The sequence below is a fragment of the Engystomops pustulosus genome, chromosome 7 (genome assembly GCF_040894005.1).
Source record: "Engystomops pustulosus chromosome 7, aEngPut4.maternal, whole genome shotgun sequence".
Classification (NCBI taxonomy): Eukaryota; Metazoa; Chordata; class Amphibia; order Anura; family Leptodactylidae; genus Engystomops; species Engystomops pustulosus.
The window spans coordinates 6,623,526-6,648,934 of NC_092417.1; the positions used below are offsets into that span (position 1 = coordinate 6,623,526).

General features: G+C 49.8%; 2 protein-coding genes across 2 annotated transcripts; one reads left to right on the top strand and one right to left on the bottom strand.

Annotated features, from left to right (window-relative positions):
- Positions 1–667: 667 nt before the first annotated feature.
- LOC140068895 (protein kinase C delta type-like) lies at positions 668–5,365 on the bottom strand. The gene is made up of 3 exons (XM_072114255.1): positions 5,237–5,365; positions 4,382–4,423; positions 668–2,211 (listed from the first exon to the last, which is right to left on the bottom strand). The coding sequence occupies exons 1-3, from the start codon at positions 5,355–5,357 to the stop codon at positions 668–670; spliced, it is 1,707 nt and encodes a 568-aa protein (XP_071970356.1). The 5' UTR covers positions 5,358–5,365.
- Positions 5,366–6,928: 1,563 nt separating this feature from the next.
- Positions 6,929–9,708, top strand: LOC140068645 (protein kinase C delta type-like). Its single transcript, XM_072114032.1, has 3 exons — positions 6,929–7,051; positions 7,772–7,843; positions 8,216–9,708. Exons 1-3 carry the CDS (start codon positions 6,931–6,933, stop codon positions 9,649–9,651), a joined length of 1,629 nt encoding a protein of 542 aa, XP_071970133.1. The 5' UTR covers positions 6,929–6,930; the 3' UTR covers positions 9,652–9,708.
- The last annotated feature ends 15,701 nt before the right edge of the window (positions 9,709–25,409 follow it).

Consider the following 25,409-nt stretch of genomic DNA (forward strand, 5'->3'; position numbering starts at 1 on the left):
TTCACAAGTGTCTATGGCTGCGAGGAGCGCGAAGCTGCCTTCAAGCAGGCCATTTGCGGTAATGGAAGGCGTTCAAGACAACCTTCTCAAGTGTCTATGGCTGCAAGGAGCACGAAGCTGCCTTCAAGCAGGCCATTTGCGGTAATGGAAGGCGTTCAAGACAACCTTCTCAAGTGTCTATGGCTGCGAGGAGCATGAAGCTTACTTCAAGCAGGCCATTTGCGGTAATGGAAGGCGTTCAAGACAACCTTCTCAAGTGTCTATGGCTGCGAGGAGCACGAAGCTGCCTTCAAGCAGGCCATTTGCGGTAATGGAAGGCGTTCAAGACAACCTTCACAAGTGTCTATGGCTGCGAGGAGCGCGAAGCTGCTTTCAAGCAGGCCATTTGCGGTAATGGAAGGCGTTCAAGACAACCTTCACAAGTGTCTATGGCTGCGAGGAGCGCAAAGCTGCCTTCAAGCAGGCCATTTGCGGTAAGGGAAGGCGTTCAAGACAACCTTCACAAGTGTCTATGGCTGCGAGGAGCATGAAGCTGCCTTCAAGCAGGCCATTTGCGGTAATGGAAGGCGTTCAAGACAACCTTCTCGGGTGTCTATGGCTGCGAGGAGCTTGGGGCTACCTTCAAGCAGGCCATTTGCGGTAAAAGAAGGCGCACAAGGCAACCTTCTCAACAGTCTATGGCTGCAGGGAGCGTGGGGCTATCTTCGAGCAGGCCATTAGCATTGATGGAAGACACACTGGGAACCTTCTGAAGTGTCTTTGGATGTGAGAAGCACGGGGCTACCAAATGGTCCGCTACGGAGCGGACCATTTGCGGTGACGGAAGATGCACAAGGCAATCTTCTCCACAGGTGATGCAGTAGTCACGTATTACGGTGCTTAGTCTTTCCATCAATCTGCTGGTGCAGGATATGTTCCGGACAGGATGATAATGCTCTGACCACTCCGCACACACAAAGCTGAAATCTAGAAACTTCATCTGATCTACAAATCTACAATTGAAGAATGGTTCTTTGAAGTTCAGGGTCTCTTCAGTGTTTGGGTCAGCAGCATCTGTCTTCATGATAGCTGGTGGTTCTATTCTCCCGGCATCTGCATCTTCCCAGTCTATAAAGGAGAAGTATGGATGTCTCCGTAGGCTTTGCTTGACTCCCAGGCGCTGGTATTGGTCTTTACACAGCAGGCCTTCTAAGACACTGACTTGGTTGAACGTCAGAAACTTTGGGAAGAGCGGAGTGTGGTTTAGGACTGCTTGCTCACATTCACCAGGATTTTCTCCGGGAAAAGCCATTTCCAAAGTCATCAGTCTGTAGAGAATAGCGCCGATGGAAAAGAAGTCAGCTCCTCTCCCATGGGACAAGCCACGGACTATTTCGGGAGCTGCATATCCAGGGGTACCTTGGCAAAAGCTTATGGATTGGGGATATAAGCTGGTCATAGCGTGGCCAAAGTCTGTGATTTTGATGTGGCCTTTAGAGGTCAGTAAGATGTTTTTTGGCGCCAGATCACGATGGAGGATACCTTGTTTGTGTAGGTACTGAGCGCCACACACCATTTCTACCGCTATGAATTTTTCAGCCTCCCTGTCAGGGCTATGCAAGGTATTTTGGATGAAAGTATCCAAGTCCCCTCTATTGGCCAGCTCCATAACATAGTACACATAGCCGTTAGTGTGGAAAGCGGCCAGTCCATGGATTAGGTATGGGCTTCCATAGGAGTTCCGGAGGATTTGGCGCTCTACAAAACTGTATCCACGTGACTTGTACAGCAGTTTGTCCATGACTTTGACGGCGACTTGCTCTTTTCGGCGGATGTCTGTTGCCAGGTAGACTTGCCCGAAGCTTCCTTTAGCAAGCTCCCGATGGAAGGTGAAGCATGAGAGCGATAGTGGCATTGGTGTTACTAATCGTCCTAAAGCCATGGTGTCTTCCTGCACCGGTGCACTTTCAGCAGCGGATGACGCCGGACTCTCAAGCTCTTGTGGTTGGCTTATGTCCAGAGAGCTCGGATCAATGGAGATGGTGCTGTGGCTGCTGGGCTGATACAGAACAAAACTGTTTAGCACCTCTCGTCGATGGCTGCTGCTCCACTGACATGATGGTAGATATGACAGAGGAAGAATCTCTGCTGGGTTTGGGGCCAAAGAGAATTGCATGCGGAGGCCATGGCATCTTCTCTTTCGTTCGGCCTCTAGATCCCTGAAGCTGTGTCCTGTATTAGGGTGAAGAGAGAGCAGGTTAATATATCACGTCAATGGAGAGGGTCAAGGCATATTATAGCGGGACAAAAACAATAGAAACAATCATTCTTTGCTGCCCAATCACAGCTTAGCTGTCATTTTTCCAAGGTATTTTTACCCCTTAATGGCATATGATGCGTGTGTACATCAGATTTCTATTCAGGGTGTATGGAGGGGGCTCAGAGGCTGCGCCCGCCGTATACACGGTCGGCATTGGATGCCTTATGCACCTATCATCTACAGCTGACAATCAGTTGAATTACACTCAAATACCCATCCAGGTCATGGAATACCTGAATAAATCTCATCCGACCAAACACCTTAGCGAGAAAGGGATTCAACAGATTCATCAAATTTCCCCAGAAGGGAACACCCTGCCATTAACAGATATGATACCACATTCCAAGTACCAGATAACATGTAAAACCTTGTATATCAACTAAGGAAAACTATTATAGACAGGGCCGGATAAAGGTTGGTGGGGGCCCCTGAGGGTAAAATCTGGTGGGGGCCCCCATTGAATGTAGTCCTGGCAGGGAACAACCCCAAGTAATTAGTATATGCACCCCCCCAGCAATCACTATATACAGCCCCCCAGTATTCACTATATACAGCGTCCAGTAATCAGTATATACAGCCCCAGGTAATCACTATAGACAGTCCTCCAGCAATCACTATATACAGCCCCAAGTAATCACTATATGCAGATTCCTCAGCAACCACTATATACAGCTCTGATAGCAATCACTATATAGAGCTCCCTCAGCAATCACTAGGTACAGAATCTTCAGTAATCACTATATACAGCTCCCACAGGAACCACTATATACAGCCTCCCCAGCTATCACTATATACAGCCTCCCCAGCTATCACTATATACAGATTCCCAAGTAATCTACATATACAGATACCCCAGCAATAACTATATATAGCTCCCCCAGCAATCACTATATATAGCCCCAGTAATCACTATTTACAACCCACGGTAATGACTATATAAAGCTCCCTATTAATCACTATATACAGCTCCCTAGTAATCACTATATACAGCTCTCCCAGCAATCACTATATACAGCTCCCTAGTAATCACTATATATAGCCCCAGTAATCACTATTTACAACCCATGGTAATGACTATATAAAGCTCCCTATTAATCACTATATACAGCTCCCTAGTAATCACTATATACAGCTCTCCCAGCAATCACTATATACAGCTCCCTAGTAATCACTATATACAGCTCCCTATTAATCACTATATACAGCTCCCTATTAATCACTATATACAGCTCCCTAGTAATCACTATATACAGCTCCCTAGTAATCACTATATACAGCTCCCCAGCAATCGCTATATACAGCTTCCTAGTAATCACTATATACAGCTTCCTAGTAATCACTATATACAGCTTCCTAGTAATCACTATATACAGCTCCCCCAGCAATCACTATATACAGCTCCCTAGTAATCACTATATAGAGCTCCCCCAGCGATCACTATAAAGAGCTCCCCCAGCAATAACTGTATACAGTCACCTATAACTATATACAGCCCCCCTATAACCATATACAGCTCCTATAATAAATATATATACTGCCCCCCTATAACTATATACAGCCTTTCTATAATAACTATATATACAGCCTCCCTATAACTATATACAGCCTCCCTATAACTATATACAGCCTCCCTAAAATAACTATATATACAGCCTCCCTAAAATAACTATATATACAGCCTCCCTAAAATAACTATATATACATCCTCCCTATACATATATACAGTCCCTATAATAACTATATAAAGCCCCCTAAAATACATACCATATATACTTGAGTATAAGCCGACCCAAGTATAAGCCGAGGCTCCTAATTTTACCTCAAAAACCTGGTAAAACGTTTTTTTTTTACTCGAGTATAAGCGTAGTTTGGGTTTTCAGCACATTTTTTTGTGCTGAAAAACTAGGCTTATACTCGAGTATATATACAATCCCCCTATAATAACTATGTACACCCCAGTGGCGTAACTAGTGTCCCCCTGGACCCGGGGCAAAATTCCTAGTGGGAATTGTTGCAACAAAAATGACTGAGTGACATTGTAGCAGCTCAGCGCATAGAATACAACTTATTCCACTGACTTACCACTGTCAGGTCTTCCAGACTGGTTCTTCCGGTCATCACTCTCTGTAGGGGGAGCAAAACAGACACATTTGTTATTATCATAGTTTATCCATCAAACCCTTTATGTGCCTTTCAGAATAATAATCCCATGTTATTCCCTGCTGCCTCCGCCCTCTTGGTAATGTATAACACCCCCTGCTTTCCCTATCACATATGTTTTGCCCTTATGTTTCCTCTCTTAGGGTGCGGTCACAAGGCGCGTTCTTGGACAGTTCTTGGACTGGTTTTTATATGTTTCCTTATGTTTGGCGGCTTTGGATCCGTTTAAAAGCTGCTTACACTTTCAGAAATGAAGAAAAACAGATCAAACCAGCCAAACGCATTGCATTTAAAAAACGGTTCAAGAGCGGCATAAAAAGTAATGAAAAGGTCGTATAGTCCCCAAAGTGGTATCAATAAAAACCAAAATGAAAACCTGGCACCTTACACACTGAGCCATGAAAACGTTACTGGCCTCAGAATATGGCAAAACTAAGAATTTCTTTTAGGGACAAAACATTAAGACATTTTTTAGAACTGTAAGATCTACAAATAAAACCTATATAAATTTGGTATCTCCGTGACCGTACAGACCAGGAATAAAGGGGAGATATTTAGACGGCAGAGGAAAAGATGTAAAAACTAAACAATTTGTCCGGCAGATAATAAGACCCATAAATAAAATAATAAAGATTCGGCTTGTGGAAGGAGGGGAGCAGAGAACAGAAACTCAAAAATAGAAAAAAGCCCAATAAGTGGCTAAAAAAATCAAAGCTGAGCTGTGATTGGTTGCTATGTACAGATAGATTGATCTCCAAAATGAAGGCGACCTCTTACCTCTGGGAGGGCGGAGACAAGAAATCCATTTAGAGGGAGTGAGGAGCCAGGATAAGACTCGGCGCACTCTCCCTTTCTTAGTCTTCTTCTTCTTCTCTGGTTTTCCATCCATAGGATCCATGGTAGATGTTGTCACTACGATGTCTCCAGAGCAAATGAGGAGAAGGTGCTGCGCGCGCTGCCTTTTATACTCTGGCAAGTCCCGCCCCCCTGGCATTCTTGCTCCTGATTGGTCAGTTTTCTATTGTGACATCATCAGGTTCTATGTCATTATGACATCATCAGTCATGACCAAAATATTACATTTACATCAATGTTAGAAATTGTGTCATTATATATTTATGTTCATTCATGAGAAAAAAAAAAGATTATTTATAAAAAAAAATCTTTATTTATATCAAAAATCACAAAAAGACAGGATGTAAACAATATAGATCATCTTTATTCAAAAATTGCACATTCACATAATCTTTTGGCTCCCAGACTTGTGGCTAGTATTTTTTCTAATATTTTTATGTGTTATGAGTCAGGAGGCAGGGGGTCCTTGCCTGGCTTAGGTAGGACTACAGTAAGAGCCTCTTGTATGGAGTCGGGGAGGGAACCACCTTCCAGTGCAGCGGAGTACAGGTTTAGGAGACGGGGAACCAAGGTCTCGCAGTTGTCCTTAAACTATTAGCCTCCCAACCCGTCAGCACCAGGCGTCTTACCATAGCGAAGCGATTGTATAGCCAGTTCCACCTTCTCCGTCAAGATCGGGGCAACAAGTTCAGACGACTGTGCCGCTGTAATCTGCCAGAGGGGAAGATTATCCAGAAAACGGGTCATCTCAACGGAAGAGGCGGACAACCCGGAGCTGTAAAGAGAAGAATAGAATTCACGGAAAACTGGGTATAGACTGGGGTTCAGAGTCCAGGGCTCCAACATCATCAAACATGGAAGGAACAGAGGCACAAGGTCGCTCAGCCCGAGAGAGATATGACAACAGTTTCCTGTTATTATCTCCAGATTCAAATATGGCCGCCTCCCTGGCGCTTACTGGTGCCGGATGATTCCTTTGTGCCTGCGCCCAAGCTCTTTTATCCCCGGAGTCGGGTGCACAAGGTATTTCCTTATCTGTGGTAACCAGCGCAGCTGATAGCTCTTCCTCTAGAGGCCGGAAATGTGTAGTATCTGATATGGGACATGTAATTACCTATGTGAGAAATACATTGTGTATCTGATACTATCCCAGGCCCTATATATATAGATAGGTTTGTTACCACATGGTTTCTGATTTGTGTTTACCTAATCACTAAGATTTTTGGTGTGGGAGCCATTGGATTATGTGAATGTGCACTGGAGGCCTTTTAACTGTTTTTAAACTATGAATTTTTGAATAAAGATGATCTATATTGTTTACATCCTGTATTTTTGTGATGCTTGATATAAATAAAGATTTTTTTATAAATATTCTTTTTTTTTTTCTCATGAACATAAATATATAATGACACAATTTCTAACATTGATGTAAATGTAATATTTTGGTCATGACTGATGATGTCATAATGACATAGAACCTGATGATGTCACAATAGAAAACTGACCAATCAGGAGCAAGAATGCCAGGGGGGCGGGACTAGCCAGAGTATAAAAGGCAGCGCGCGCAGCACCTTCTCCTCATTTGCTCTGGAGACATCGTAGTGACAACATCTACCATGGATCCTATGGATGGAAAACCAGAGAAGAAGAAGAAGACTAAGAAAGGGAGAGTGCGCCGAGTCTTATCCTGGCTCCTCACTCCCTCTAAATGGATTTCTTGTCTCCGCCCTCCCAGAGGTAAGAGGTCGCCTTCATTTCGGAGATCAATCTATCTGTACATAGCAACCAATCACAGCTCAGCTTTGATTTTTTTAGCCACTTATTGGTCTTTTTTCTATTTTTGAGTTTCTGTTCTCTGCTCCCCTGTTTCCACAAGCCGGATCTTTATTATTTTATTTATGAGTTTTATTATCTGACGGAGAAATTGTTTAGTTTTTACATCTTTTCCTCTGACGTCTAAATATCTCCCCTTTATTCCTGGTTTGTACGGTCACGGAGATACCAAATTTATATAGGTTTTATTTGTAGATCTTACAGTTCTGAAAAATGTCTTAATGTTTTGTCCCTAAAAGAAATTCTCAGTTTTGCCATATTCTGAGGCCAGTAACGTTTTCATGGCTCAGTGTGTAAGGTGCCAAGTTTTCATTTTGGTTTTTATTGATATTACTTTGGGGACTGTACGACCTTTTCATTACTTTTTATGACGTTCTTGGAACGTAAGGTAAACATATAAAAACCAGTCCAAGAACTGTCCAAGAACGCGCCTTGTGACCGCACCCCAAGAGAGGAAACATAAGGGCAAAACATATGTGATAGGGAAAGCAGGGGGTGTTATACATTACCAAGAGGGCGGAGGCAGCAGGGAATAACATGGAATTATTATTCTGAAAGGCACATAAAGGGTTTGATGAATAAACTAGGATAATAACAAATATGTCTGTTTTGCTCCCCCTACAGAGAGTGATGACCGGAAGAACCAGTCTGGAAGACCTGACAGGGAAGGAGAAAGACCCCATCAAAGTATCAGTGGTAAGTCAGTCGAATAAAACATATTCTATGTGCTGAGCTTCTATAATGTCACTCAGAGGACAATAGTTACGTCACTGGGGTGTATATAGCTATTATAGGGGGCTGTATATATTTATAGAAAGGCTGTATATATAGATATTACTGGGGTGTTTGTAAGGCCTCTGAGCCCCCTCCATACACCCTGAATAGAAATCTGATGTACACACGCATCATATGCCATTAAGGGGTAAAAATACCTTGGAAAAATGACAGCTAAGCTGTGATTGGGCAGCAAAGAATGATTGTTTCTATTGTTTTTGTCCTGCTATAATTTGCCTTGACCCTCTCCATTGACGTGATATATTAACCTGCTCTCTCTTCACCCTAATACAGGACACAGCTTCAGGGATCTAGAGGCCGAACGAAAGAGAAGGTGCCATGGCCTCCGCATGCAATTCTCTTTGGCCCCAAACCCAGCAGAGATTCTTCCTCCGTCATATCTACCATCATGTCAGCGGAGCAGCAGCCATCGACGAGAGGTGCTAAACAGTTTTGCTCTGTATCAGCCCAGCAGCCACAGCACCATCTCCATTGATCCGAGCTCTCTGGACATAACCCAACCACAAGAGCTTGAGAGTCCGGCGTCATCAGTTGCTGAAAGTGCACCAGCGCAGGAAGACACCATGGCTTTAGGACGATTAGTAACACCAATGCCACTATCGCTCTCATGCTTCACCTTCCATCGGGAGATTGCTAAAGGAAGCTTCGGGCAAGTCTACCTGGCAACAGACATCCGCCGAAAAGAGCAAGTCGCCGTCAAAGTCATGGACAAACTGCTGTACAAGGCATGTGGCTACAGTTTTGTAGAGCGCCAAATCCTCCGGAACTCCTATGGAAGCCCATACCTAATCCATGGACTGGCCGCTTTCCACACTAACGGCTATGTGTACTATGTTATGGAGCTGGCCAGTAGAGGGGACTTGGAAACTTTCATCCAAAATACCTTGCATAGCCCTGACAGGGAGGCTGAAAAATTCATAGCGGTAGAAATGGTGTGTGGCGCTCAGTACCTACACAAACAAGGTATCCTCCATCGTGATCTGACGCCACAAAACATCTTCCTGACCTCTAAAGGCCACATCAAAATCGCAGACTTTGGCCACGCTATGACCAGCTTATATCCCCAATCCATAAGCTTTTGCCAAGGTACCCCTGGATATGCAGCCCCCGAAATAGTCCGTGGCTTGTCCCATGGGAGAGGAGCTGACTTCTTTTCCATCGGCGCTATTCTCTACAGACTGATGACTTTGGAAATGGCTTTTCCCGGAGAAAATCCTGGTGAACGTGAGCAAGCTGTCCTAAACCACACTCCGCTCTTCCCAAAGTTTCTGACGTTCAACCAAGTCAGCGTCTTAGAAGGCCTGCTGTGTAAAGACCAATACCAGCGCCTGGGAGTCAAGCAAAGCCTACGGAGACATCCATACTTCTCCTTTATAGACTGGGAAGATGCAGATGCCGGGAGAATAGAACCACCAGCTATCATGAAGACAGATGCTGCTGACCCAAATACTGAAGAGACCCTGCACTTCAACGAACCATTCTGCAATTGTAGATTTGTAGATCAGATGAAGTTCCTAGATTTCAGCTTCGTATGTGTTGAGTGGTCAGAGCATTATCATCCTGTCAGGAACATACCCTGCACCCGCAGACTAATGGAAAGACTCAGCACCGTAATATGTGACTACTGCATCGCATGTTGTGTACCTTCCATTACTGCATATGGCCTGCTTGAAGATAGTTCCATCCTCCTCGTAGCCATAGACACTTGAGAAGGTTGCCTTGTGCGCCTTCCATTACCGCAAATGGCCTGCTTCAAGTGAGCTTAACGCTCCTCGCAGCCATAGACACATGAGAAGGTTGTCTTGAAAGCCTTCCATTACCGCAAATGGCCTGCCTGACGGCAGCTTCGTGCTCCTCGCAGCCATAGACACTTGAGAAGGTTGTCTTGTGCGCCTTCCATTACCGCAAATGGCCTGCTTGAAGTGAGCTTCACGCTCCTCGCAGCCATAGACACTCGAGAAGGTTGCTTTGTGCACCTTCCATTACCGCAAATGGCCTGCTTGACGGCAGCTTCACGCTCCTCGCCGCCATAGACACTTGAGAAGGTTGTCTTGAACGCCTTCCATTACCGCAAATGGCCTGCTTGAAGTGAGCTTCACGCTCCTCGCAGCCATAGACACATGAGAAGGTTGTCTTGAACGCCTTCCATTTCCGCAAATGGCCTGCTTGACGGCAGCTTCACGCTCCTCGCAGCCATAGACACTTGAGAAGGTTGTCTTGAATGCCTTCCATTACCGCAAATGGCCTGCTTGAAGTGAGCTTCACGCTCCTCGCAGCCATAGACACATGAGAAGGTTGTCTTGAACGCCTTCCGTTACCGCAAATGGCCTGCTTGACGGCAGCTTTGCTCTCCTCGCAGCCATAGGCACTTGAGAAGGTTGCCTTGTGCGCCTTCCATTACCTCAAATGGTCTGCTTGAAGGCAGCTTCATGCTCCTCGCAGCCATAGACACTTGAGAAGGCTGCTTTGTGCGCCTTCCATTACCGCAAATGGCCTGCTTGACGGCAGCTTCGCACTGCTCGCAGCCATAGGCACTTGAGAAGGTTGCCTTTTGCGCCTTCCATTGCTGCAAATGGTCTGCTTGAAGGCAGCTTCACGCTCCTCGCAGCCATAAACACTTGAGAAGGTTGCCTTGTGTGCCTTCCATTACCGCAAATGGCCTGCTTGAAGTGAGCTTCACGCTCCTCGCAGCCATAGACATTCGAGAAGGTTGCTTTGTGCACCTTCCATTACCGCAAATGGCCTGCTTGACGGCAGTTTCACGCTCCTCGCAGCCATAGACACTTGAGAAGGTTGTCTTGAACGCCTTCCATTACCGCAAATGTCCTGCTTGAAGTGAGCATCACGCTCCTCGCAGCCATAGACACATGAGAAGGTTGTCTTGAACGCCTATCATTACCGCAAATGGCCTGCTTGACGGCAGCTTCACGCTCCTCGCAGCCATAGACACTTGAGAAGGTTGTCTTGAACGCCTTCCATTACCGCAAATGGCCTGCTTGACGGCAGCTTTGCTCTCCTCGTAGCCATAGACACTTGAGAAGGTTGCCTTGTGCGCCTTCCATTACCTCAAATGGTCTGCTTGAAGGCAGCTTCATGCTCCTCGCAGCCATAGACACTTGAGAAGGTTGCTTTGTACGCCTTCCATTACCGCAAATGGCCTGCTTGAAGTGAGCTTCACGCTCCTCGCAGCCATAGACACTTGAGAAGGTTGCCTTGTGTGCCTTCCATTACCGCAAATGGCCTGCTTGGCTCGCAGCCATAGGCACTTGAGAAGGTTGCCTGGTGCGCCTTCCATTGCCGCAAATGGTCTGCTTGAAGGCAGCTTCACGCTCCTCGCAGCCATAGACACTTGAGAAGGTTGCCTTGTGTGCCTTCCATTACCGCAAATGGCCTGCTTGACGGCAGCTTCGCACTGCTCGCAGCCATAGGCACTTGAGAAGGTTGCCTTGTGCGCCTTCCATTGCCGCAAATGGTCTGCTTGAAGGCAGCTTCACGCTCCTCGCAGCCATAGACACTTGAGAAGGTTGCCTTGTGTGCCTTCCATTACCGCAAATGGCCTGCTTGAAGTGAGCTTCACGCTCCTCGCAGCCATAGGCACTTGAGAAGGTTGCCTTGTGCGCCTTCCATTGCCGCAAATGGTCTGCTTGAAGGCAGCTTCACGCTCCTCGCAGCCATAGACACTTGAGAAGGCTGCCTTGTGTGCCTTCCATTACCGCAAATTGTCTGCTTGAAGTGAGCTTCACGCTCCTCGCAGCCATAGACACTCAAGAAGGTTGCTTTGTGCACCTTCCATTACCGCAAATGGCCTGCTGGACGGCAGCTTCACGCTCCTCGCAGCCATAGACACTTGAGAAGGTTGTCTTGAACGCCTTCCATTACCGCAAATGGCCTGCTTGAAGTGAGCTTCACGCTCCTCGCAGCCATAGACACTTGAGAAGGTTGCCTTGTGTGCCTTCCATTACCGCAAATGGCCTGCTTGAAGTGAGCTTCACGCTCCTCGCAGCCATAGACACTCGAGAAGGTTGCTTTGTGCACCTTCCATTACCGCAAATGGCCTGCTTGACGGCAGCTTCATGCTCCTCGCAGCCATAGACACTTGAGAAGGTTGTCTTGAATGCCTTCCATTACCGCAAATGGCCTGCTTGAAGTGAGCTTCACGCTCCTCGCAGCCATAGACACTTGAGAAGGTTGCCTTGTGTGCCTTCCATTACCGCAAATGGCCTGCTTGGCTCGCAGCCATAGGCACTTGAGAAGGTTGCCTTGTGCGCCTTCCATTGCCGCAAATGGTCGGTCTGCTTGAAGGCAGCTTCACGCTCCTCGCAGCCATAGACACTTGAGAAGGTTGCTTTGTTCGCCTTCCATTACCGCAAATGGCCTGCTTGACGGCAGCTTCGCACTGCTCGCAGCCATAGGCACTTGAGAAGGTTGCCTTGTGCGCCTTCCATTGCCGCAAATGGTCTGCTTGAAGGCAGCTTCACGCTCCTCGCAGCCATAGACACTTGAGAAGGTTGCCTTGTGCGCCTTCCATTACCGCAAATTGCCTGCTTGAAGTGAGCTTCACGCTCCTCGCAGCCATAGGCACTTGAGAAGGTTGCCTTGTGCGCCTTCCATTGCCGCAAATGGTCTGCTTGAAGGCAGCTTCACGCTCCTCGCAGCCATAGACACTTGAGAAGGTTGCCTTGTGTGCCTTCCATTACCGCAAATTGCCTGCTTGAAGTGAGCTTCACGCTCCTCGCAGCCATAGACACTCAAGAAGGTTGCTTTGTGCACCTTCCATTACCGCAAATGGCCTGCAGGACGGCAGCTTCACGCTCCTCGCAGCCATAGACACTTGAGAAGGTTGTCTTGAACGCCTTCCATTACCGCAAATGGCCTGCTTGTAGTGAGCTTCACGCTCCTCGCAGCCATAGACACTTGAGAAGGTTGCCTTGTGTGCCTTCCATTACTGCAAATGGCCTGCTTGAAGTGAGCTTCACGCTCCTCGCAGCCATAGACACTCGAGAAGGTTGCTTTGTGCACCTTCCATTGCCGCAAATGGCCTGCTTGACGGCAGCTTCACGCTCCTCGCAGCCATAGACACTCGAGAAGGTTGCTTTGTGCACCTTCCATTACCGCAAATGGCCTGCTGGACGGCAGCTTCACGCTCCTCGCAGCCATAGACACTTGAGAAGGTTGTCTTGAACGCCTTCCATTACCACAAATGGCCTGCTTGAAGTGAGCTTCACGCTCCTCGCAGCCATAGACACTTGAGAAGGTTGCCTTGTGTGCCTTCCATTACCGCAAATGGCCTGCTTGAAGTGAGCTTCACGCTCCTCGCAGCCATAGACACTTGAGAAGGTTGTCTTGAACGCCTTCCATTACCGCAAATGGCCTGCTTGACGGCAGCTTTGCTCTCCTCGCAGCCATAGACACTTGAGAAGGTTGTCTTGTGCGCCTTCCATTACTGCAAATGGCCTGCTTGAAGTGAGCTTCACGCTCCTCGCAGCCATAGACACTTGAGAAAGGTGTCTTGAACGCCTTCCATTACCGCAAATGGCCTGCTTGAAGTGAGCTTCACGCTCCTCGCAGCCATAGACACATGAGAAGGTTGTCTTGAACGCCTTCCATTACCGCAAATGGCCTGCTTGACGGCAGCTTTGCTCTCCTCGCAGCCATAGACACTTGAGAAGGTTGCTTTGTGCGCCTTCCATTACCGGAAATGGTCTGCTTGAAGGCAGCTTCATGCTCTTCGCAGCCATAGACACTTGAGAAGGTTGCTTTGTGCGCCTTCCATTACCGCAAATGGCCTGCTTGACGGCAGTTTCGCACTGCTCGCAGCCATAGGCACTTGAGAAGGTTGCCTTGTGCGCCTTCCATTGCCGCAAATGGTCTGCTTGAAGGCAGCTTCACTCTCCTCGCAGCCATAGACACTTGAGAAGGTTGCCTTGTGTGCCTTCCATTACCGCAAATTGCCTGCTTGAAGTGAGCTTCACGCTCCTCGCAGCCATAGACACTCGAGAAGGTTACCTTGTGCGCCTTCCATTGCCGCAAATGGTCTGCTTGAAGGCAGCTTCACGCTCCTCGCAGCCATAGACACTTGAGAAGGTTGCCTTGTGTGCCTTCCATTACCTTCAAATTGCCTGCTTGAAGTGAGCTTCACGCTCCTCGCAGCCATAGACACTCGAGAAGGTTGCTTTGTGCACCTTCCATTACCGCAAATGGCCTGCTTGACGGCAGCTTCACGCTCCTCGCAGCCATAGACACTTGAGAAGGTTGTCTTGAACGCCTTCCATTGCTGCAAATGGCCTGCTTGAAGTGAGCTTCACGCTCCTCGCAGGCATAGACACATGAGAAGGTTGTCTTGAACGCCTTCCATTACCGCAAATGGCCTGTTTGACGGCAGCTTCACGCCCCTCGCAGCCATAGACGCTTGAGAAGGTTGTCTTGAACGCATTCCATTACTGCAAATGGCCTGCTTGAAGTGAGCTTCACGCTCCTCGCAGCCATAGACACTTGAGAAAGTTGCCTTGTGTGCCTTCCATTACCGCAAATCGCCTGCTTGAAGTTAGCTTCACGCTCCTCGCAGCCATAGACACTCGAGAAGGTTGCTTTGTGCACCTTCCATTACCGCAAATGGCCTGCTTGACGGCAGCTTCACGCTCCTCGCAGCCATAGACACTTGAGAAGGTTATCTTGAACACCTTCCATTACTGCAAATGGCCTGCTTGAAGTGAGCTTCACGCTCCTCGCAGCCATAGACACTTGAGAAGGTTGTCTTGAACGCCTTCCATTACCGCAAATGGCCTGCTTGACGGCTGCTTTGCTCTCCTCGCAGCCATAGACACTTGAGAAGGTTGCCTTGTGCGCCTTCCATTACCGCAAATGGCCTGCTTGAAGTGAGCTTCACGCTCCTCGCAGCCATAGACTCATGAGAAGGTTGTTTTGAACGCCTTCAATTACCGCAAATGGCCTGCTTCACGGCAGCTTCACGCTCCTCGCAGCCATAGACACTTGAGAAGGTTGCCTTGTGTGCCTTCCATTACCGCAAATGGCCTGCTTGAAGTGAGCTTCACGCTCCTCGCAGCCATAGACACTCAAGAAGGTTGCTTTGTGCACCTTCCATTACCGCAAATGGCCTGCTTGACGGCAGCTTCGTGCTCCTCGCAGCCATAGACACTTGTGAAGGTTGTCTTGAACGCCTTCCATTACCGCAAATGGCCTGCTTGACGGCAGCTTCACGCTCCTCGCAGCCATAGACACTTGAGAAGGTTGTCTTGAACGCCTTCCATTACCGCAAATGGCCTGCTTGAAGTGAGCTTCACGCTCCTCGCAGCCATAGACACATGAGAAGGTTGTCTTGAACGCCTTCCATTACCCCAAATGGCCTGCTTGACGGCAGCTTTGCTCTCCTCGCAGCCATAGACACTCAAGAAGGTTGCTTTGTGCGCCTTCCATTACCGCAAATGGCCTTCTTGACGGCAGCTTCGCACTGCTCGCAGCCATAGGCACTTGAGAAGGTTGCCTTGTGCGCCTTCCATTGCCGCAAATGGTCTGCTTGAAGGCAGCTTCACGCTCCTCACAGCCATAGACACATGAGAAGGTTGTCTTGAACGCCTTCCATTACCGCAAATGGTCTGCTTGACGGCAGCTTCGTGCTCCTCGCACCCATAGACGCTTGAGAAGGTTGTCTTGTGCGCCTTACATTGCCGCAAATGGCCTGCTTGAAGTGAACTTCACGCTCCTTGCAGCCATAGACACTCGAGAAGGTTGCTTTGCGCACCTTCCATTACCCCAAATGGCCTGCTTGACGGCAGCTTCACGCTCCTCGCAGCCATAGACACTTAAGAAGGTTGTCTTGAACGCCTTCCATTACCGCAAATGGCCTGCTTGACGGCAGCTTTGCTCTCCTCGCAGCCACAGACACTTGAGAAGGTTGCCTTGTGCGCCTTTCATTACCTCAAATGGTCTGCTTGAAGGCAGCATCATGCTCCTCGCAGCCATAGACACTTGAGAAGGTTGCTTTGTGCACCTTCCATTACCCCAAATGGCCTGCTTGACGGCAGCTTCACGCTCCTCGCAGCCATAGACACTTAAGAAGGTTGTCTTGAACGCCTTCCATTACCGCAAATGGCCTGCTTGACGGCAGCTTTGCTCTCCTCGCAGCCATAGACACTTGAGAAGGTTGCCCTGTGTGCCTTCCATTACCGCAAATTGCCTGCTTGAAGTGAGCTTCACGCTCCTCGCAGCCATAGACACTCGAGAAGGTTACCTTGTGCGCCTTCCATTGCCGCAAATGGTCTGCTTGAAGGCAGCTTCACGCTCCTCGCAGCCATAGACACTCGAGAAGGTTGCTTTGTGCACCTTCCATTACCGCAAATGGCCTGCTTGACGGCAGCTTCACGCTCCTCGCAGCCATAGACACTTGAGAAGGTTGTCTTGAACGCCTTCCATTGCTGCAAATGGCCTGCTTGAAGTGAGCTTCACGCTCCTCGCAGCCATAGACACATGAGAAGGTTGTCTTGAACGCCTTCCATTACCGCAAATGGCCTGTTTGACAGCAGCTTCACGCCCCTCGCAGCCATAGACGCTTGAGAAGGTTGTCTTGAACGCATTCCATTACTGCAAATGGCCTGCTTGAAGTGAGCTTCACGCTTCTCGCAGCCATAGACACTGTGCGCCTTCCATTACCGCAAATGGCCTGCTTGAAGTGAGCTTCACGCTCCTCGCAGCCATAGACTCATGAGAAGGTTGTTTTGAACGCCTTCAATTACCGCAAATGGCCTGCTTCACGGCAGCTTCATGCTCCTCGCAGCCATAGACACTTGAGAAGGTTGCCTTGTGTGCCTTCCATTACCGCAAATGGCCTGCTTGAAGTGAGCTTCACTCTCCTCGCAGCCATAGACACTCAAGAAGGTTGCTTTGTGCACCTTCCATTACCGCAAATGGCCTGCTTGATGGCAGCTTCGTGCTCCTCGCAGCCATAGACACTTGTGAAGGTTGTCTTGAACGCCTTCCATTACCGCAAATGGCCTGCTTGACGGCAGCTTCACGCTCCTCGCAGCCATAGACACTTGAGAAGGTTGTCTTGAACGCCTTCCATTACCCCAAATGGCCTGCTTGACGGCAGCTTTGCTCTCCTCGCAGCCATAGACACTCAAGAAGGTTGGTTGCTTTGTGCACCTTCCATTACCGCAAATGGCCTTCTTGACGGCAGCTTCGCACTGCTCGCAGCCATAGGCACTTGAGAAGGTTGCCTTGTGCGCCTTCCATTGCCGCAAATGGTCTGCTTGAAGGCAGCTTCACGCTCCTCGCAGCCATAGACACATGAGAAGGTTGTCTTGAACGCCTTCCATTACCGCAAATGGCCTGCTTGACGGCAGCTTCGTGCTCCTCGCAGCCATAGACACTTGAGAAGGTTGTCTTGTGCGCCTTCCATTACCGCAAATGGCCTGCTTGAAGTGAGCTTCACGCTCCTTGCAGCCATAGACACTCGAGAAGGTTGCTTTGTGCACCTTCCATTACCCCAAATGGCCTGCTTGACGGCAGCTTCACGCTCCTCGCAGCCATAGACACTTAAGAAGGTTGTCTTGAACGCCTTCCATTACCGCAAATGGCCTGCTTGACGGCAGCTTTGCTCTCCTCGCAGCCACAGACACTTGAGAAGGGTGCCTTGTGCGCCTTCCATTACCTCAAATGTTCTGCTTGAAGGCAGCATCATGCTCCTCGCAGCCATAGACACTCGAGAAGGTTGCTTTGTGCACCTTCCATTACCCCAAATGGCCTGCTTGACGGCAGCTTCACGCTCCTCGCAGCCATAGACACTTAAGAAGGTTGTCTTGAACGCCTTCCATTACCGCAAATGGCCTGCTTGACGGCAGCTTTGCTCTCCTCGCAGCCATAGACACTTGAGAAGGTTGCCTTGTACGCCTTCCATTGCTGCAAATGGTCTGCTTGAAGGCAGCTTCATGCTCCTCACAGCCATAGACACTTGAGAAGGTTGCCTTGTGTGCCTTCCATTACCGCAAATGGCCTGCTTGAAGTGAGTTTCACGCTCCTCGCAGCCATAGACACTTGAGAAGGTTGCCTTGTGTGCCTTCCATTACCGCAAATGGCCTGCTTGACGGCAGCTTTGCTCTCCTCGCAGCCATAGACACTTGAGAAGGTTGCTTTGTGCGCCTTCCATTACCGCAAATGGCCTGCTTGACGGCAGCTTCGCACTGCTCGCAGCCATAGGCAATTGAGAAGGCTGCCTTGTGCGCCTTCCATTGCCGCAAATGGTCTGCTTGAAGGCAGCTTCACGCTCCTCGCAGCCATACACACATGAGAAGGTTGTCTTGAACGCCTTCCATTACCGCAAATGGCCTGCTTGACGGCAGCTTTGCTCTCCTCGCAGCCATAAACACTTGAGAAGGTTGTCTTGTGCGCCTTCCATTACCGCAAATGGCCTGCTTGAAGTGAGCATCACGCTCCTTGCAGCCATAGACACATGAGAAGGTTGTCTTGAACGCCTATCATTACGGCAAATGGCCTGCTTGACGGCAGCTTCACGCTCCTCGCAGCCATAGACACTTGAGAAGGTTGTCTTGAACGCCTTCCATTACCGCAAATGGCCTGCTTGAAGTGAGCTTCACGCTCCTCGCAGCCATAGACACATGAGAAGGTTGTCTTGAACGCCTTCCATTACCGCAAATGGCCTGCTTGACGGCAGCTTTGCTCTCCTCGCAGCCATAGACACTTGAGAAGATTGCCTTGTGCGCCTTCCATTACCTCAAATGGTCTGCTTGATGGCAGCTTCATGCTCCTCGCAGCCATAGACACTTGAGAAGGTTGCTTTGTGCGCCTTCCATTACCACAAATGGCCTGCTTGACGGCAGCTTCGCACTGCTCGCAGCCATAGGCACTTGAGAAGGTTGCCTTGTGCGCCTTCCATTGCCGCAAATGGTCTGCTTGAAGGCAGCTTCACGCTCCTCGCAGCCATAGACACATGAGAAGGTTGTCTTGAACGCCTTCCATTACCGCAAATGGCCTGCTTGACGGCAGCTTTGCTCTCCTCGCAGCCATAGACACTTGAGAAGGTTGTCTTGTGCGCCTTCCATTACCGCAAATGGTCTGCTTGAAGGCAGCTTCATGCTCCTCGCAGCCATAGACACTTTGCTCTCCTCGCAGCCATAGACACTTGAGAAGGTTGCTTTGTGCGCCTTCCATTACCGCAAATGGCCTGCTTGACGGCAGCTTCGCACTGCTCGCAGCCATAGGCAATTGAGAAGGTTGCCTTGTGCGCCTTCCATTGCCGCAAATGGTCTGCTTGAAGGCAGCTTCACGCTCCTCGCAGCCATACACACATGAGAAGGTTGTCTTGAACGCCTTCCATTACCGCAAATGGCCTGCTTGACGGCAGCTTTGCTCTCCTCGCAGCCATAGACACTTGAGAAGGTTGTCTTGTGCGCCTTCCATTACCGCAAATGGCCTGCTTGAAGTGAGCATCACGCTCCTTGCAGCCATAGACACATGAGAAGGTTGTCTTGAACGCCTATCATTACCGCAAATGGCCTGCTTGACGGCAGCTTCACGCTCCTCGCAGCCATAGACACTTGAGAAGGTTGTCTTGAACGCCTTCCATTACCGCAAATGGCCTGCTTGAAGTGAGCTTCACGCTCCTCGCAGCCATAGACACATGAGAAGGTTGTCTTGAACACCTTCCATTACCGCAAATGGCCTGCTTGACGGCAGCTTTGCTCTCCTCGCAGCCATAGACACTTGAGAAGATTGCCTTGTGCGCCTTCCATTACCTCAAATGGTCTGCTTGATGGCAGCTTCATGCTCCTCGCAGCCATAGACACTTGAGAAGGTTGCTTTGTGCGCCTTCCATTACCACAAATGGCCTGCTTGACGGCAGCTTCGCACTGCTCGCAGCCATAGGCACTTGAGAAGGTTGCCTTGTGCGCCTTCCATTGCCGCAAATGGTCTGCTTGAAGGCAGCTTCACGCTCCTCGCAGCCATAGACACATGAGAAGGTTGTCTTGAACGCCTTCCATTACCGCAAATGGCCTGCTTGACGGCAGCTTTGCTCTCCTCGCAGCCATAGACACTTGAGAAGGTTGTCTTGTGCGCCTTCCATTACTGCAAATATTCTGCTTGAAGGCAGCTTCACGCTCCTCGCAGCCATAGACACCCGAGAAGATTACCTTGTGTGCCTTCCATTACCGGAATTGTTCTGCTTGAAGGCACCTTTGCGCTCCTTGCAGCCATAGAAATTTGAGATGGTGGCCTTGTGCGCCTTCCATTACTGCAAATGGCCTGCTTGAAGGCAGCTTCGCGCTCCTCGCAGCCATAGACACTCGAGAACGTTGCCTTGTGCGCCTTCCTTCACTGTTAGTGGCCTGCTCGAAGGTAGCCCCGCTGTCCATGCAGCCATAGACACTCGAGAAGGTTGCCTTGTGTGCCTTCCATTGCCACAAATGGTCTGCTTGAAGGCAACTTCACGCTCCTCGCAGCCATAGACACTCAAGAAGGTGGCCTTGTGCGCCTTCCATCACTGTAAATGGCCTGCTCGAAGGTAGCCCCGCTGTCCTTGCAGCCATAGACACTCGAGAAGGTTGCCTTGTGCTCCTTCCATTACCACAAATGGCCTGCTTGAAGTGAGCATCGCGCTCCTCTCAGCCAGTTATGTTCCCAGTGCGCCTTCCATTACCGCAAATGGTCTGCTTGAAGGCAGCTTCATGCTCCTCGCAGCCATAGACACTTGAGAAGGTTGCTTTGTGCGCCTTCCATTACCGCAAATGGCCTGCTTGACGGCAGCTTCGCACTGCTCGCAGCCATAGGCACTTGAGAAGGTTGCCTTGTGCGCCTTCTATTGCCGCAAATGGTCTGCTTGAAGGCAGCTTTACGCTTCTCGCAGCCATAGACACTTGAGAAGGTTGCCTTGTGTGCCTTCCATTACCGCAAATTGCCTGCTTGAAGTGAGCTTCACGCTCCTCGCAGCCATAGACACTCGAGAAGGTTGCTTTGTGCACCTTCCATTACCGCAAATGGCCTGCTTGACGGCAGCTTCACGCTCCTCGCAGCCATAGACACTTGAGAAGGTTGTCTTGAACGCCTTCCATTACCGCAAATGTCCTGCTTGAAGTGAGCTTCACGCTCCTCGCAGCCATAGACACATGAGAAGGTTGTCTTGAACGCCTTCCATTACCGCAAATGGCCTGTTTGACGGCAGCTTTGCTCTCCTCGCAGCCATAGACACTCGAGAAGGTTGCCTTTTGCGCCTTCCATTACCACAAATGGCCTGCTTGAAGTGAGCATCGCGCTCCTCTCAGCCAGTTTGGTTCCCAGTGCGCCTTTCATCACTGTTCATGGCCTGGTCGAAGGTAAACCTGCTCTCCTCGCAGTCATAGACACTCGAGAGGGTTGCCTTGTGCGCCTTCCATTACTGCAAATGTTCTGCTTGAAGGCAGCTTCATGCTCCTCGCAACCATAGACACTTGAGAAGGTTGCCTTGTGCGGTTTCCATCACTGTAAATGGCCTGCTCGAAGGTAGCCCCGCTGTCCTCGCAGCTATAGACACTCGAGAAGGTTGCCTTGTGCACCTTCTATTACCGCAAATGGCCTGCTTGAAGGCAGCCCTGCTCTCTTTGCAGCCATAGACAGTTGAGAAGGTTACCAGTGTGCCTTTCATCACTGTTAATGGCCTGCTCAAAGGTAAACCTGCTCTCCTCGCAGCCATAGACACTTGAGAAGGTTGCATTGTGCGCCTTCCATTACTGCAAATATTCTGCTTGAAGGCAGCTTCACGCTCCTCGCAGCCATAGACACCCGAGAAGATTACCTTGTGTGCCTTCCATTACCGGAATTGTTCTGCTTGAAGGCACCTTTGCGCTCCTTGCAGCCATAGAAATTTGAGATGGTGGCCTTGTGCGCCTTCCATTACTGCAAATGGCCTGCTTGAAGGCAGCTTCGCGCTCCTCGCAGCCATAGACACTCAAGAAGGTGGCCTTGTGTGCCTTCCATCACTGTAAATGGCCTGCTCGAAGGTAGCCCCGCTGTCCATGCAGCCATAGACACTCTAGAAGGTTGCCTTGTGTGCCTTCCATTGCCGCAAATGGTCTGCTTGAAGGCAACTTCACGCTCCTCGCAGCCATAGACACTCAAGAAGGTGGCCTTGTGCGCCTTCCATCACTGTAAATGGCCTGCTCGAAGGTAGCCCCGCTGTCCTTGCAGCCATAGACACTCGAGAAGGTTGCCTTGTGCTCCTTCCATTACCACAAATGGCCTGCTTTAAGTGAGCATCGCGCTCCTCTCAGCCAGTTATGTTCCCAGTGCGCCTTCCATCACTGTTAATGGCCTGGTCAAAGGTAAACCTGCTCTCCTCGCAGCCATAGACACTCGAGATGGTTGCATTGTGCGCCTTCCATTACTGCAAATGTGCTGCTTGAAGGCAGCTTCACGCTCCTCGCAACCATAGACACTCAAGAAGGTGGCCTTGTGCGCCTTCCATCACTGTAAATGGCCTGCTCGAAGGTAGCCCCGCTGTCCTCGCAGCCATAGACACTCGAGAAGGTTACCTTGTGTGCCTTCTATTACCGGAATCGGTCTGCTTGAAGGCAGCTTTGCACTCCTTGCAGCCATAGAAATTTGAGATGGTGGCCTTGTGCGCCTTCCATGATTGCAAACGGTCTGCTTGAAGGCAGCTTTGCGCTCCTCGCAGCCATAGACACTTGAGAAGGTTCCCAGTGCGCCTTCCATCACTATTAATGGCCTGCTCGAAGGTAAACCTGATCTCCTCGCAGCCACAGACACTAGAGAAGGTTGCCTTGTGCGCCTTCCATTACCGCAAATATTCTGCTTGAAGGCAGCTTTGCGCTCCTCGCAGCCATAGACACTCGAGAAGGTTGCCTTGTGCGCCTTCCATTACTGCAAATGGTCTGCTTGAAGGCAGCTTCGCGCTCATCGCAGCCATAGACACTCGAGAAGGTTGAATTGTGTGCCTTCCATTGCCACAAATGTTCTGCTTGAAGGCAGCTTCGCGCTCTTCGCAGCCATAGACACTCGAGAAGGTTGCCTTGTGCGCCTTCCATTACCGCAAATGGCCTGCTTGAAGTGAGCATCGTGCTCCTCTCAGCCAGTTGGGTTCCCAGTGCGCCTTTCATCACTGTTAATGGCCTGTTTGAAGGTAAACCTGCTCTCCTCGCAGCCATAGACACTCGAGATGGTTGCATTGTGCACCTTCCATTACTGCAAATGTTCTGCTTGAAGCAGCTTCACGCTCCTCGCAACCATAGACACTCAAGAAGGTGGCCTTGTTCGCCTTCCATCACTGTAAATGGCTTACTCGAAGGTAGCCCCGCTGTCCTCGCAGCCATAGACACTCGAGAAGGTTGCCTTGTGAGCCTTCCATTACCACAAATGGCCTTCTTGAAGGCAGCTTTGGGCTCCTCACAGCCATAGACACTTGAGAAGCTTCCCAGTGTGCCTTCCAACACTGTTAATGGCCTGCTCGAAGGTAAACCTGCTCTCCTCGCAGCCATAGACACTCGCAAAGGTGGCCTTGTGCATCTTCCATTACTGCAAATGGCCTGCTTTAAGGCAGCTTTGCGCTCCTCGCAGCCATAGACACTTGAGAAGGTTCCCAGTGCGCCTTCCATCACTATTAATGGCCTGCTCTAAGGTAAACCTGCTCTCCTCGCAGCCACAGACACTCAAGTAGGTTGCCTTGTGCGCAATCCATTACCGCAAATATTCTGCTTGAAGGCAGCTTCACGCTCCTCGCAGCCATACACACTCGAGAAGGTTGCCTTGTGCGCCTTCCATTACAGCAAATGGTCTGCTTGAAGGCAGCTTTGCGCTCCTCGCAGCCATAGACACTCGGGAAGGTTGCCTTGTGCGCCTTCCATTACCGCAAATGGTCTGCTCGAAGGCAGCTTTGCGCTCCTCGCAGCCATAGACACTCGGGAAGGTTGCCTTGTGCGCCTTCCATTACAGCAAATGGTCTGCTTGAAGGCAGCTTTGCGCTCCTCGCAGCCATAGACACTCGGGAAGGTTGCCTTGTGCGCCTTCCATTACTGCAAATGGTCTGGTTGAAGGCAGCTTCGCGCTCATCGCAGCCATAGACACTCGAGAAGGTTGAATTGTGTGCCTTCCATTGCCGCAAATGGTCTGCTTGAAGGCAGCTTCACGCTCTTCGCAGCCATAGACACTTTAGAAGGTTGCCCTGTGCGCCTTCGATTACCGCAAATGGCCTACTTAAAGCCAGCTTTGTGCTCCTCGCAGCCATAGGCACTTGAGAAGGTTGCCTTGAGCGCCTTCCATTACCGCAAATGGCCTGCTTGAAGGCAGTTTCGCGCTCCTCGCAGCCATAGACACTCAAGAAGGTGGCCTTGTGTGCCTTCCATCACTGTAAATGGCCTGCTCGAAGGTAGCCCCGCTGTCCTCGCAGCCATAGACACTCGAGAAGGTTGCCTTGTGCGCCTTCTATTACCGTAAATGGCCTGCTTGAAGGCAGCTTCATGCTCCTCACAGCCATAGACACTTGAGAAGGTTGCCCTGTGCACCTTCGATTACCGCAAATGGTCTGCTTGAAGGCAGCTTTGCGCTCCTCGCAGCCATAGACACTCGAGAAGGTTGCCTTGTGCGCCTTTCATTACTGCAAATGGTCTGCTTGAAGGCAGCTTTTTGCTCCTCGCAGCCATAGACACTTGAGAAGGTTGCCTTGTGCGCCTTCCATCACTGTTAATGGCCTGCTGAAAGGTAGCCCCGCTGTCCTCACAGCCATAGACACTTGAGAAGGTTCCCAGTGTGCCTTCCATCACTGTTAATGGCCTGCTTGAAGGTAAACCTGCTCTCCTCGCAGCCATATACACTCGAGAAGGTTGCCCTGTGTGCGCCTTCCATTACAGCAAATGGCCTGCTTGAAGGCAGCTTTGAGCTCCTTGCAGCCATAGATGTCTACCGGACTTGACCATAAAAAATATAAAAACATTATATACCATATAAATCCCATATATACTCGAGTATAAGCCTAGTATTTCAGCACAAAATTTGTGCTCAAAAACCCTAACTCGGCTTATACTCGAGTCAACTAAAAAAATAAAGTCAAAATTCACCTTTCTGACGTCACCCGTAGGTCCTCTACTGTCTCCGATGCTCCGGTGCCACCTCGGGTCCTTTGGCTCCTCTTCGGCTCCTTGGGCTGGGCAGGCTGTATACTACAGGGGCAGGGCACGCTGTATACTACAGGGGCTGGGCAGGCTGTATACTACATGGGCTGGGCAGGCTATATACTACAGGGTCTGGGCAGGCTATATACTACAGGGGCAGGGCAGGCTATATACTACAGGGGCAGGGCAGGCTGTATACTACAGGGGCTGTATACTACAGGGCTGGGAAGGCTGTATACTACAGGGGCTGGGCAGGCTGTATGCTACAGGGGCTGGGCAGGCTGTATGCTACAGGGGCAGGGCAGGCTGTATACTACAGGGGCTGGGCAGGCTGTATG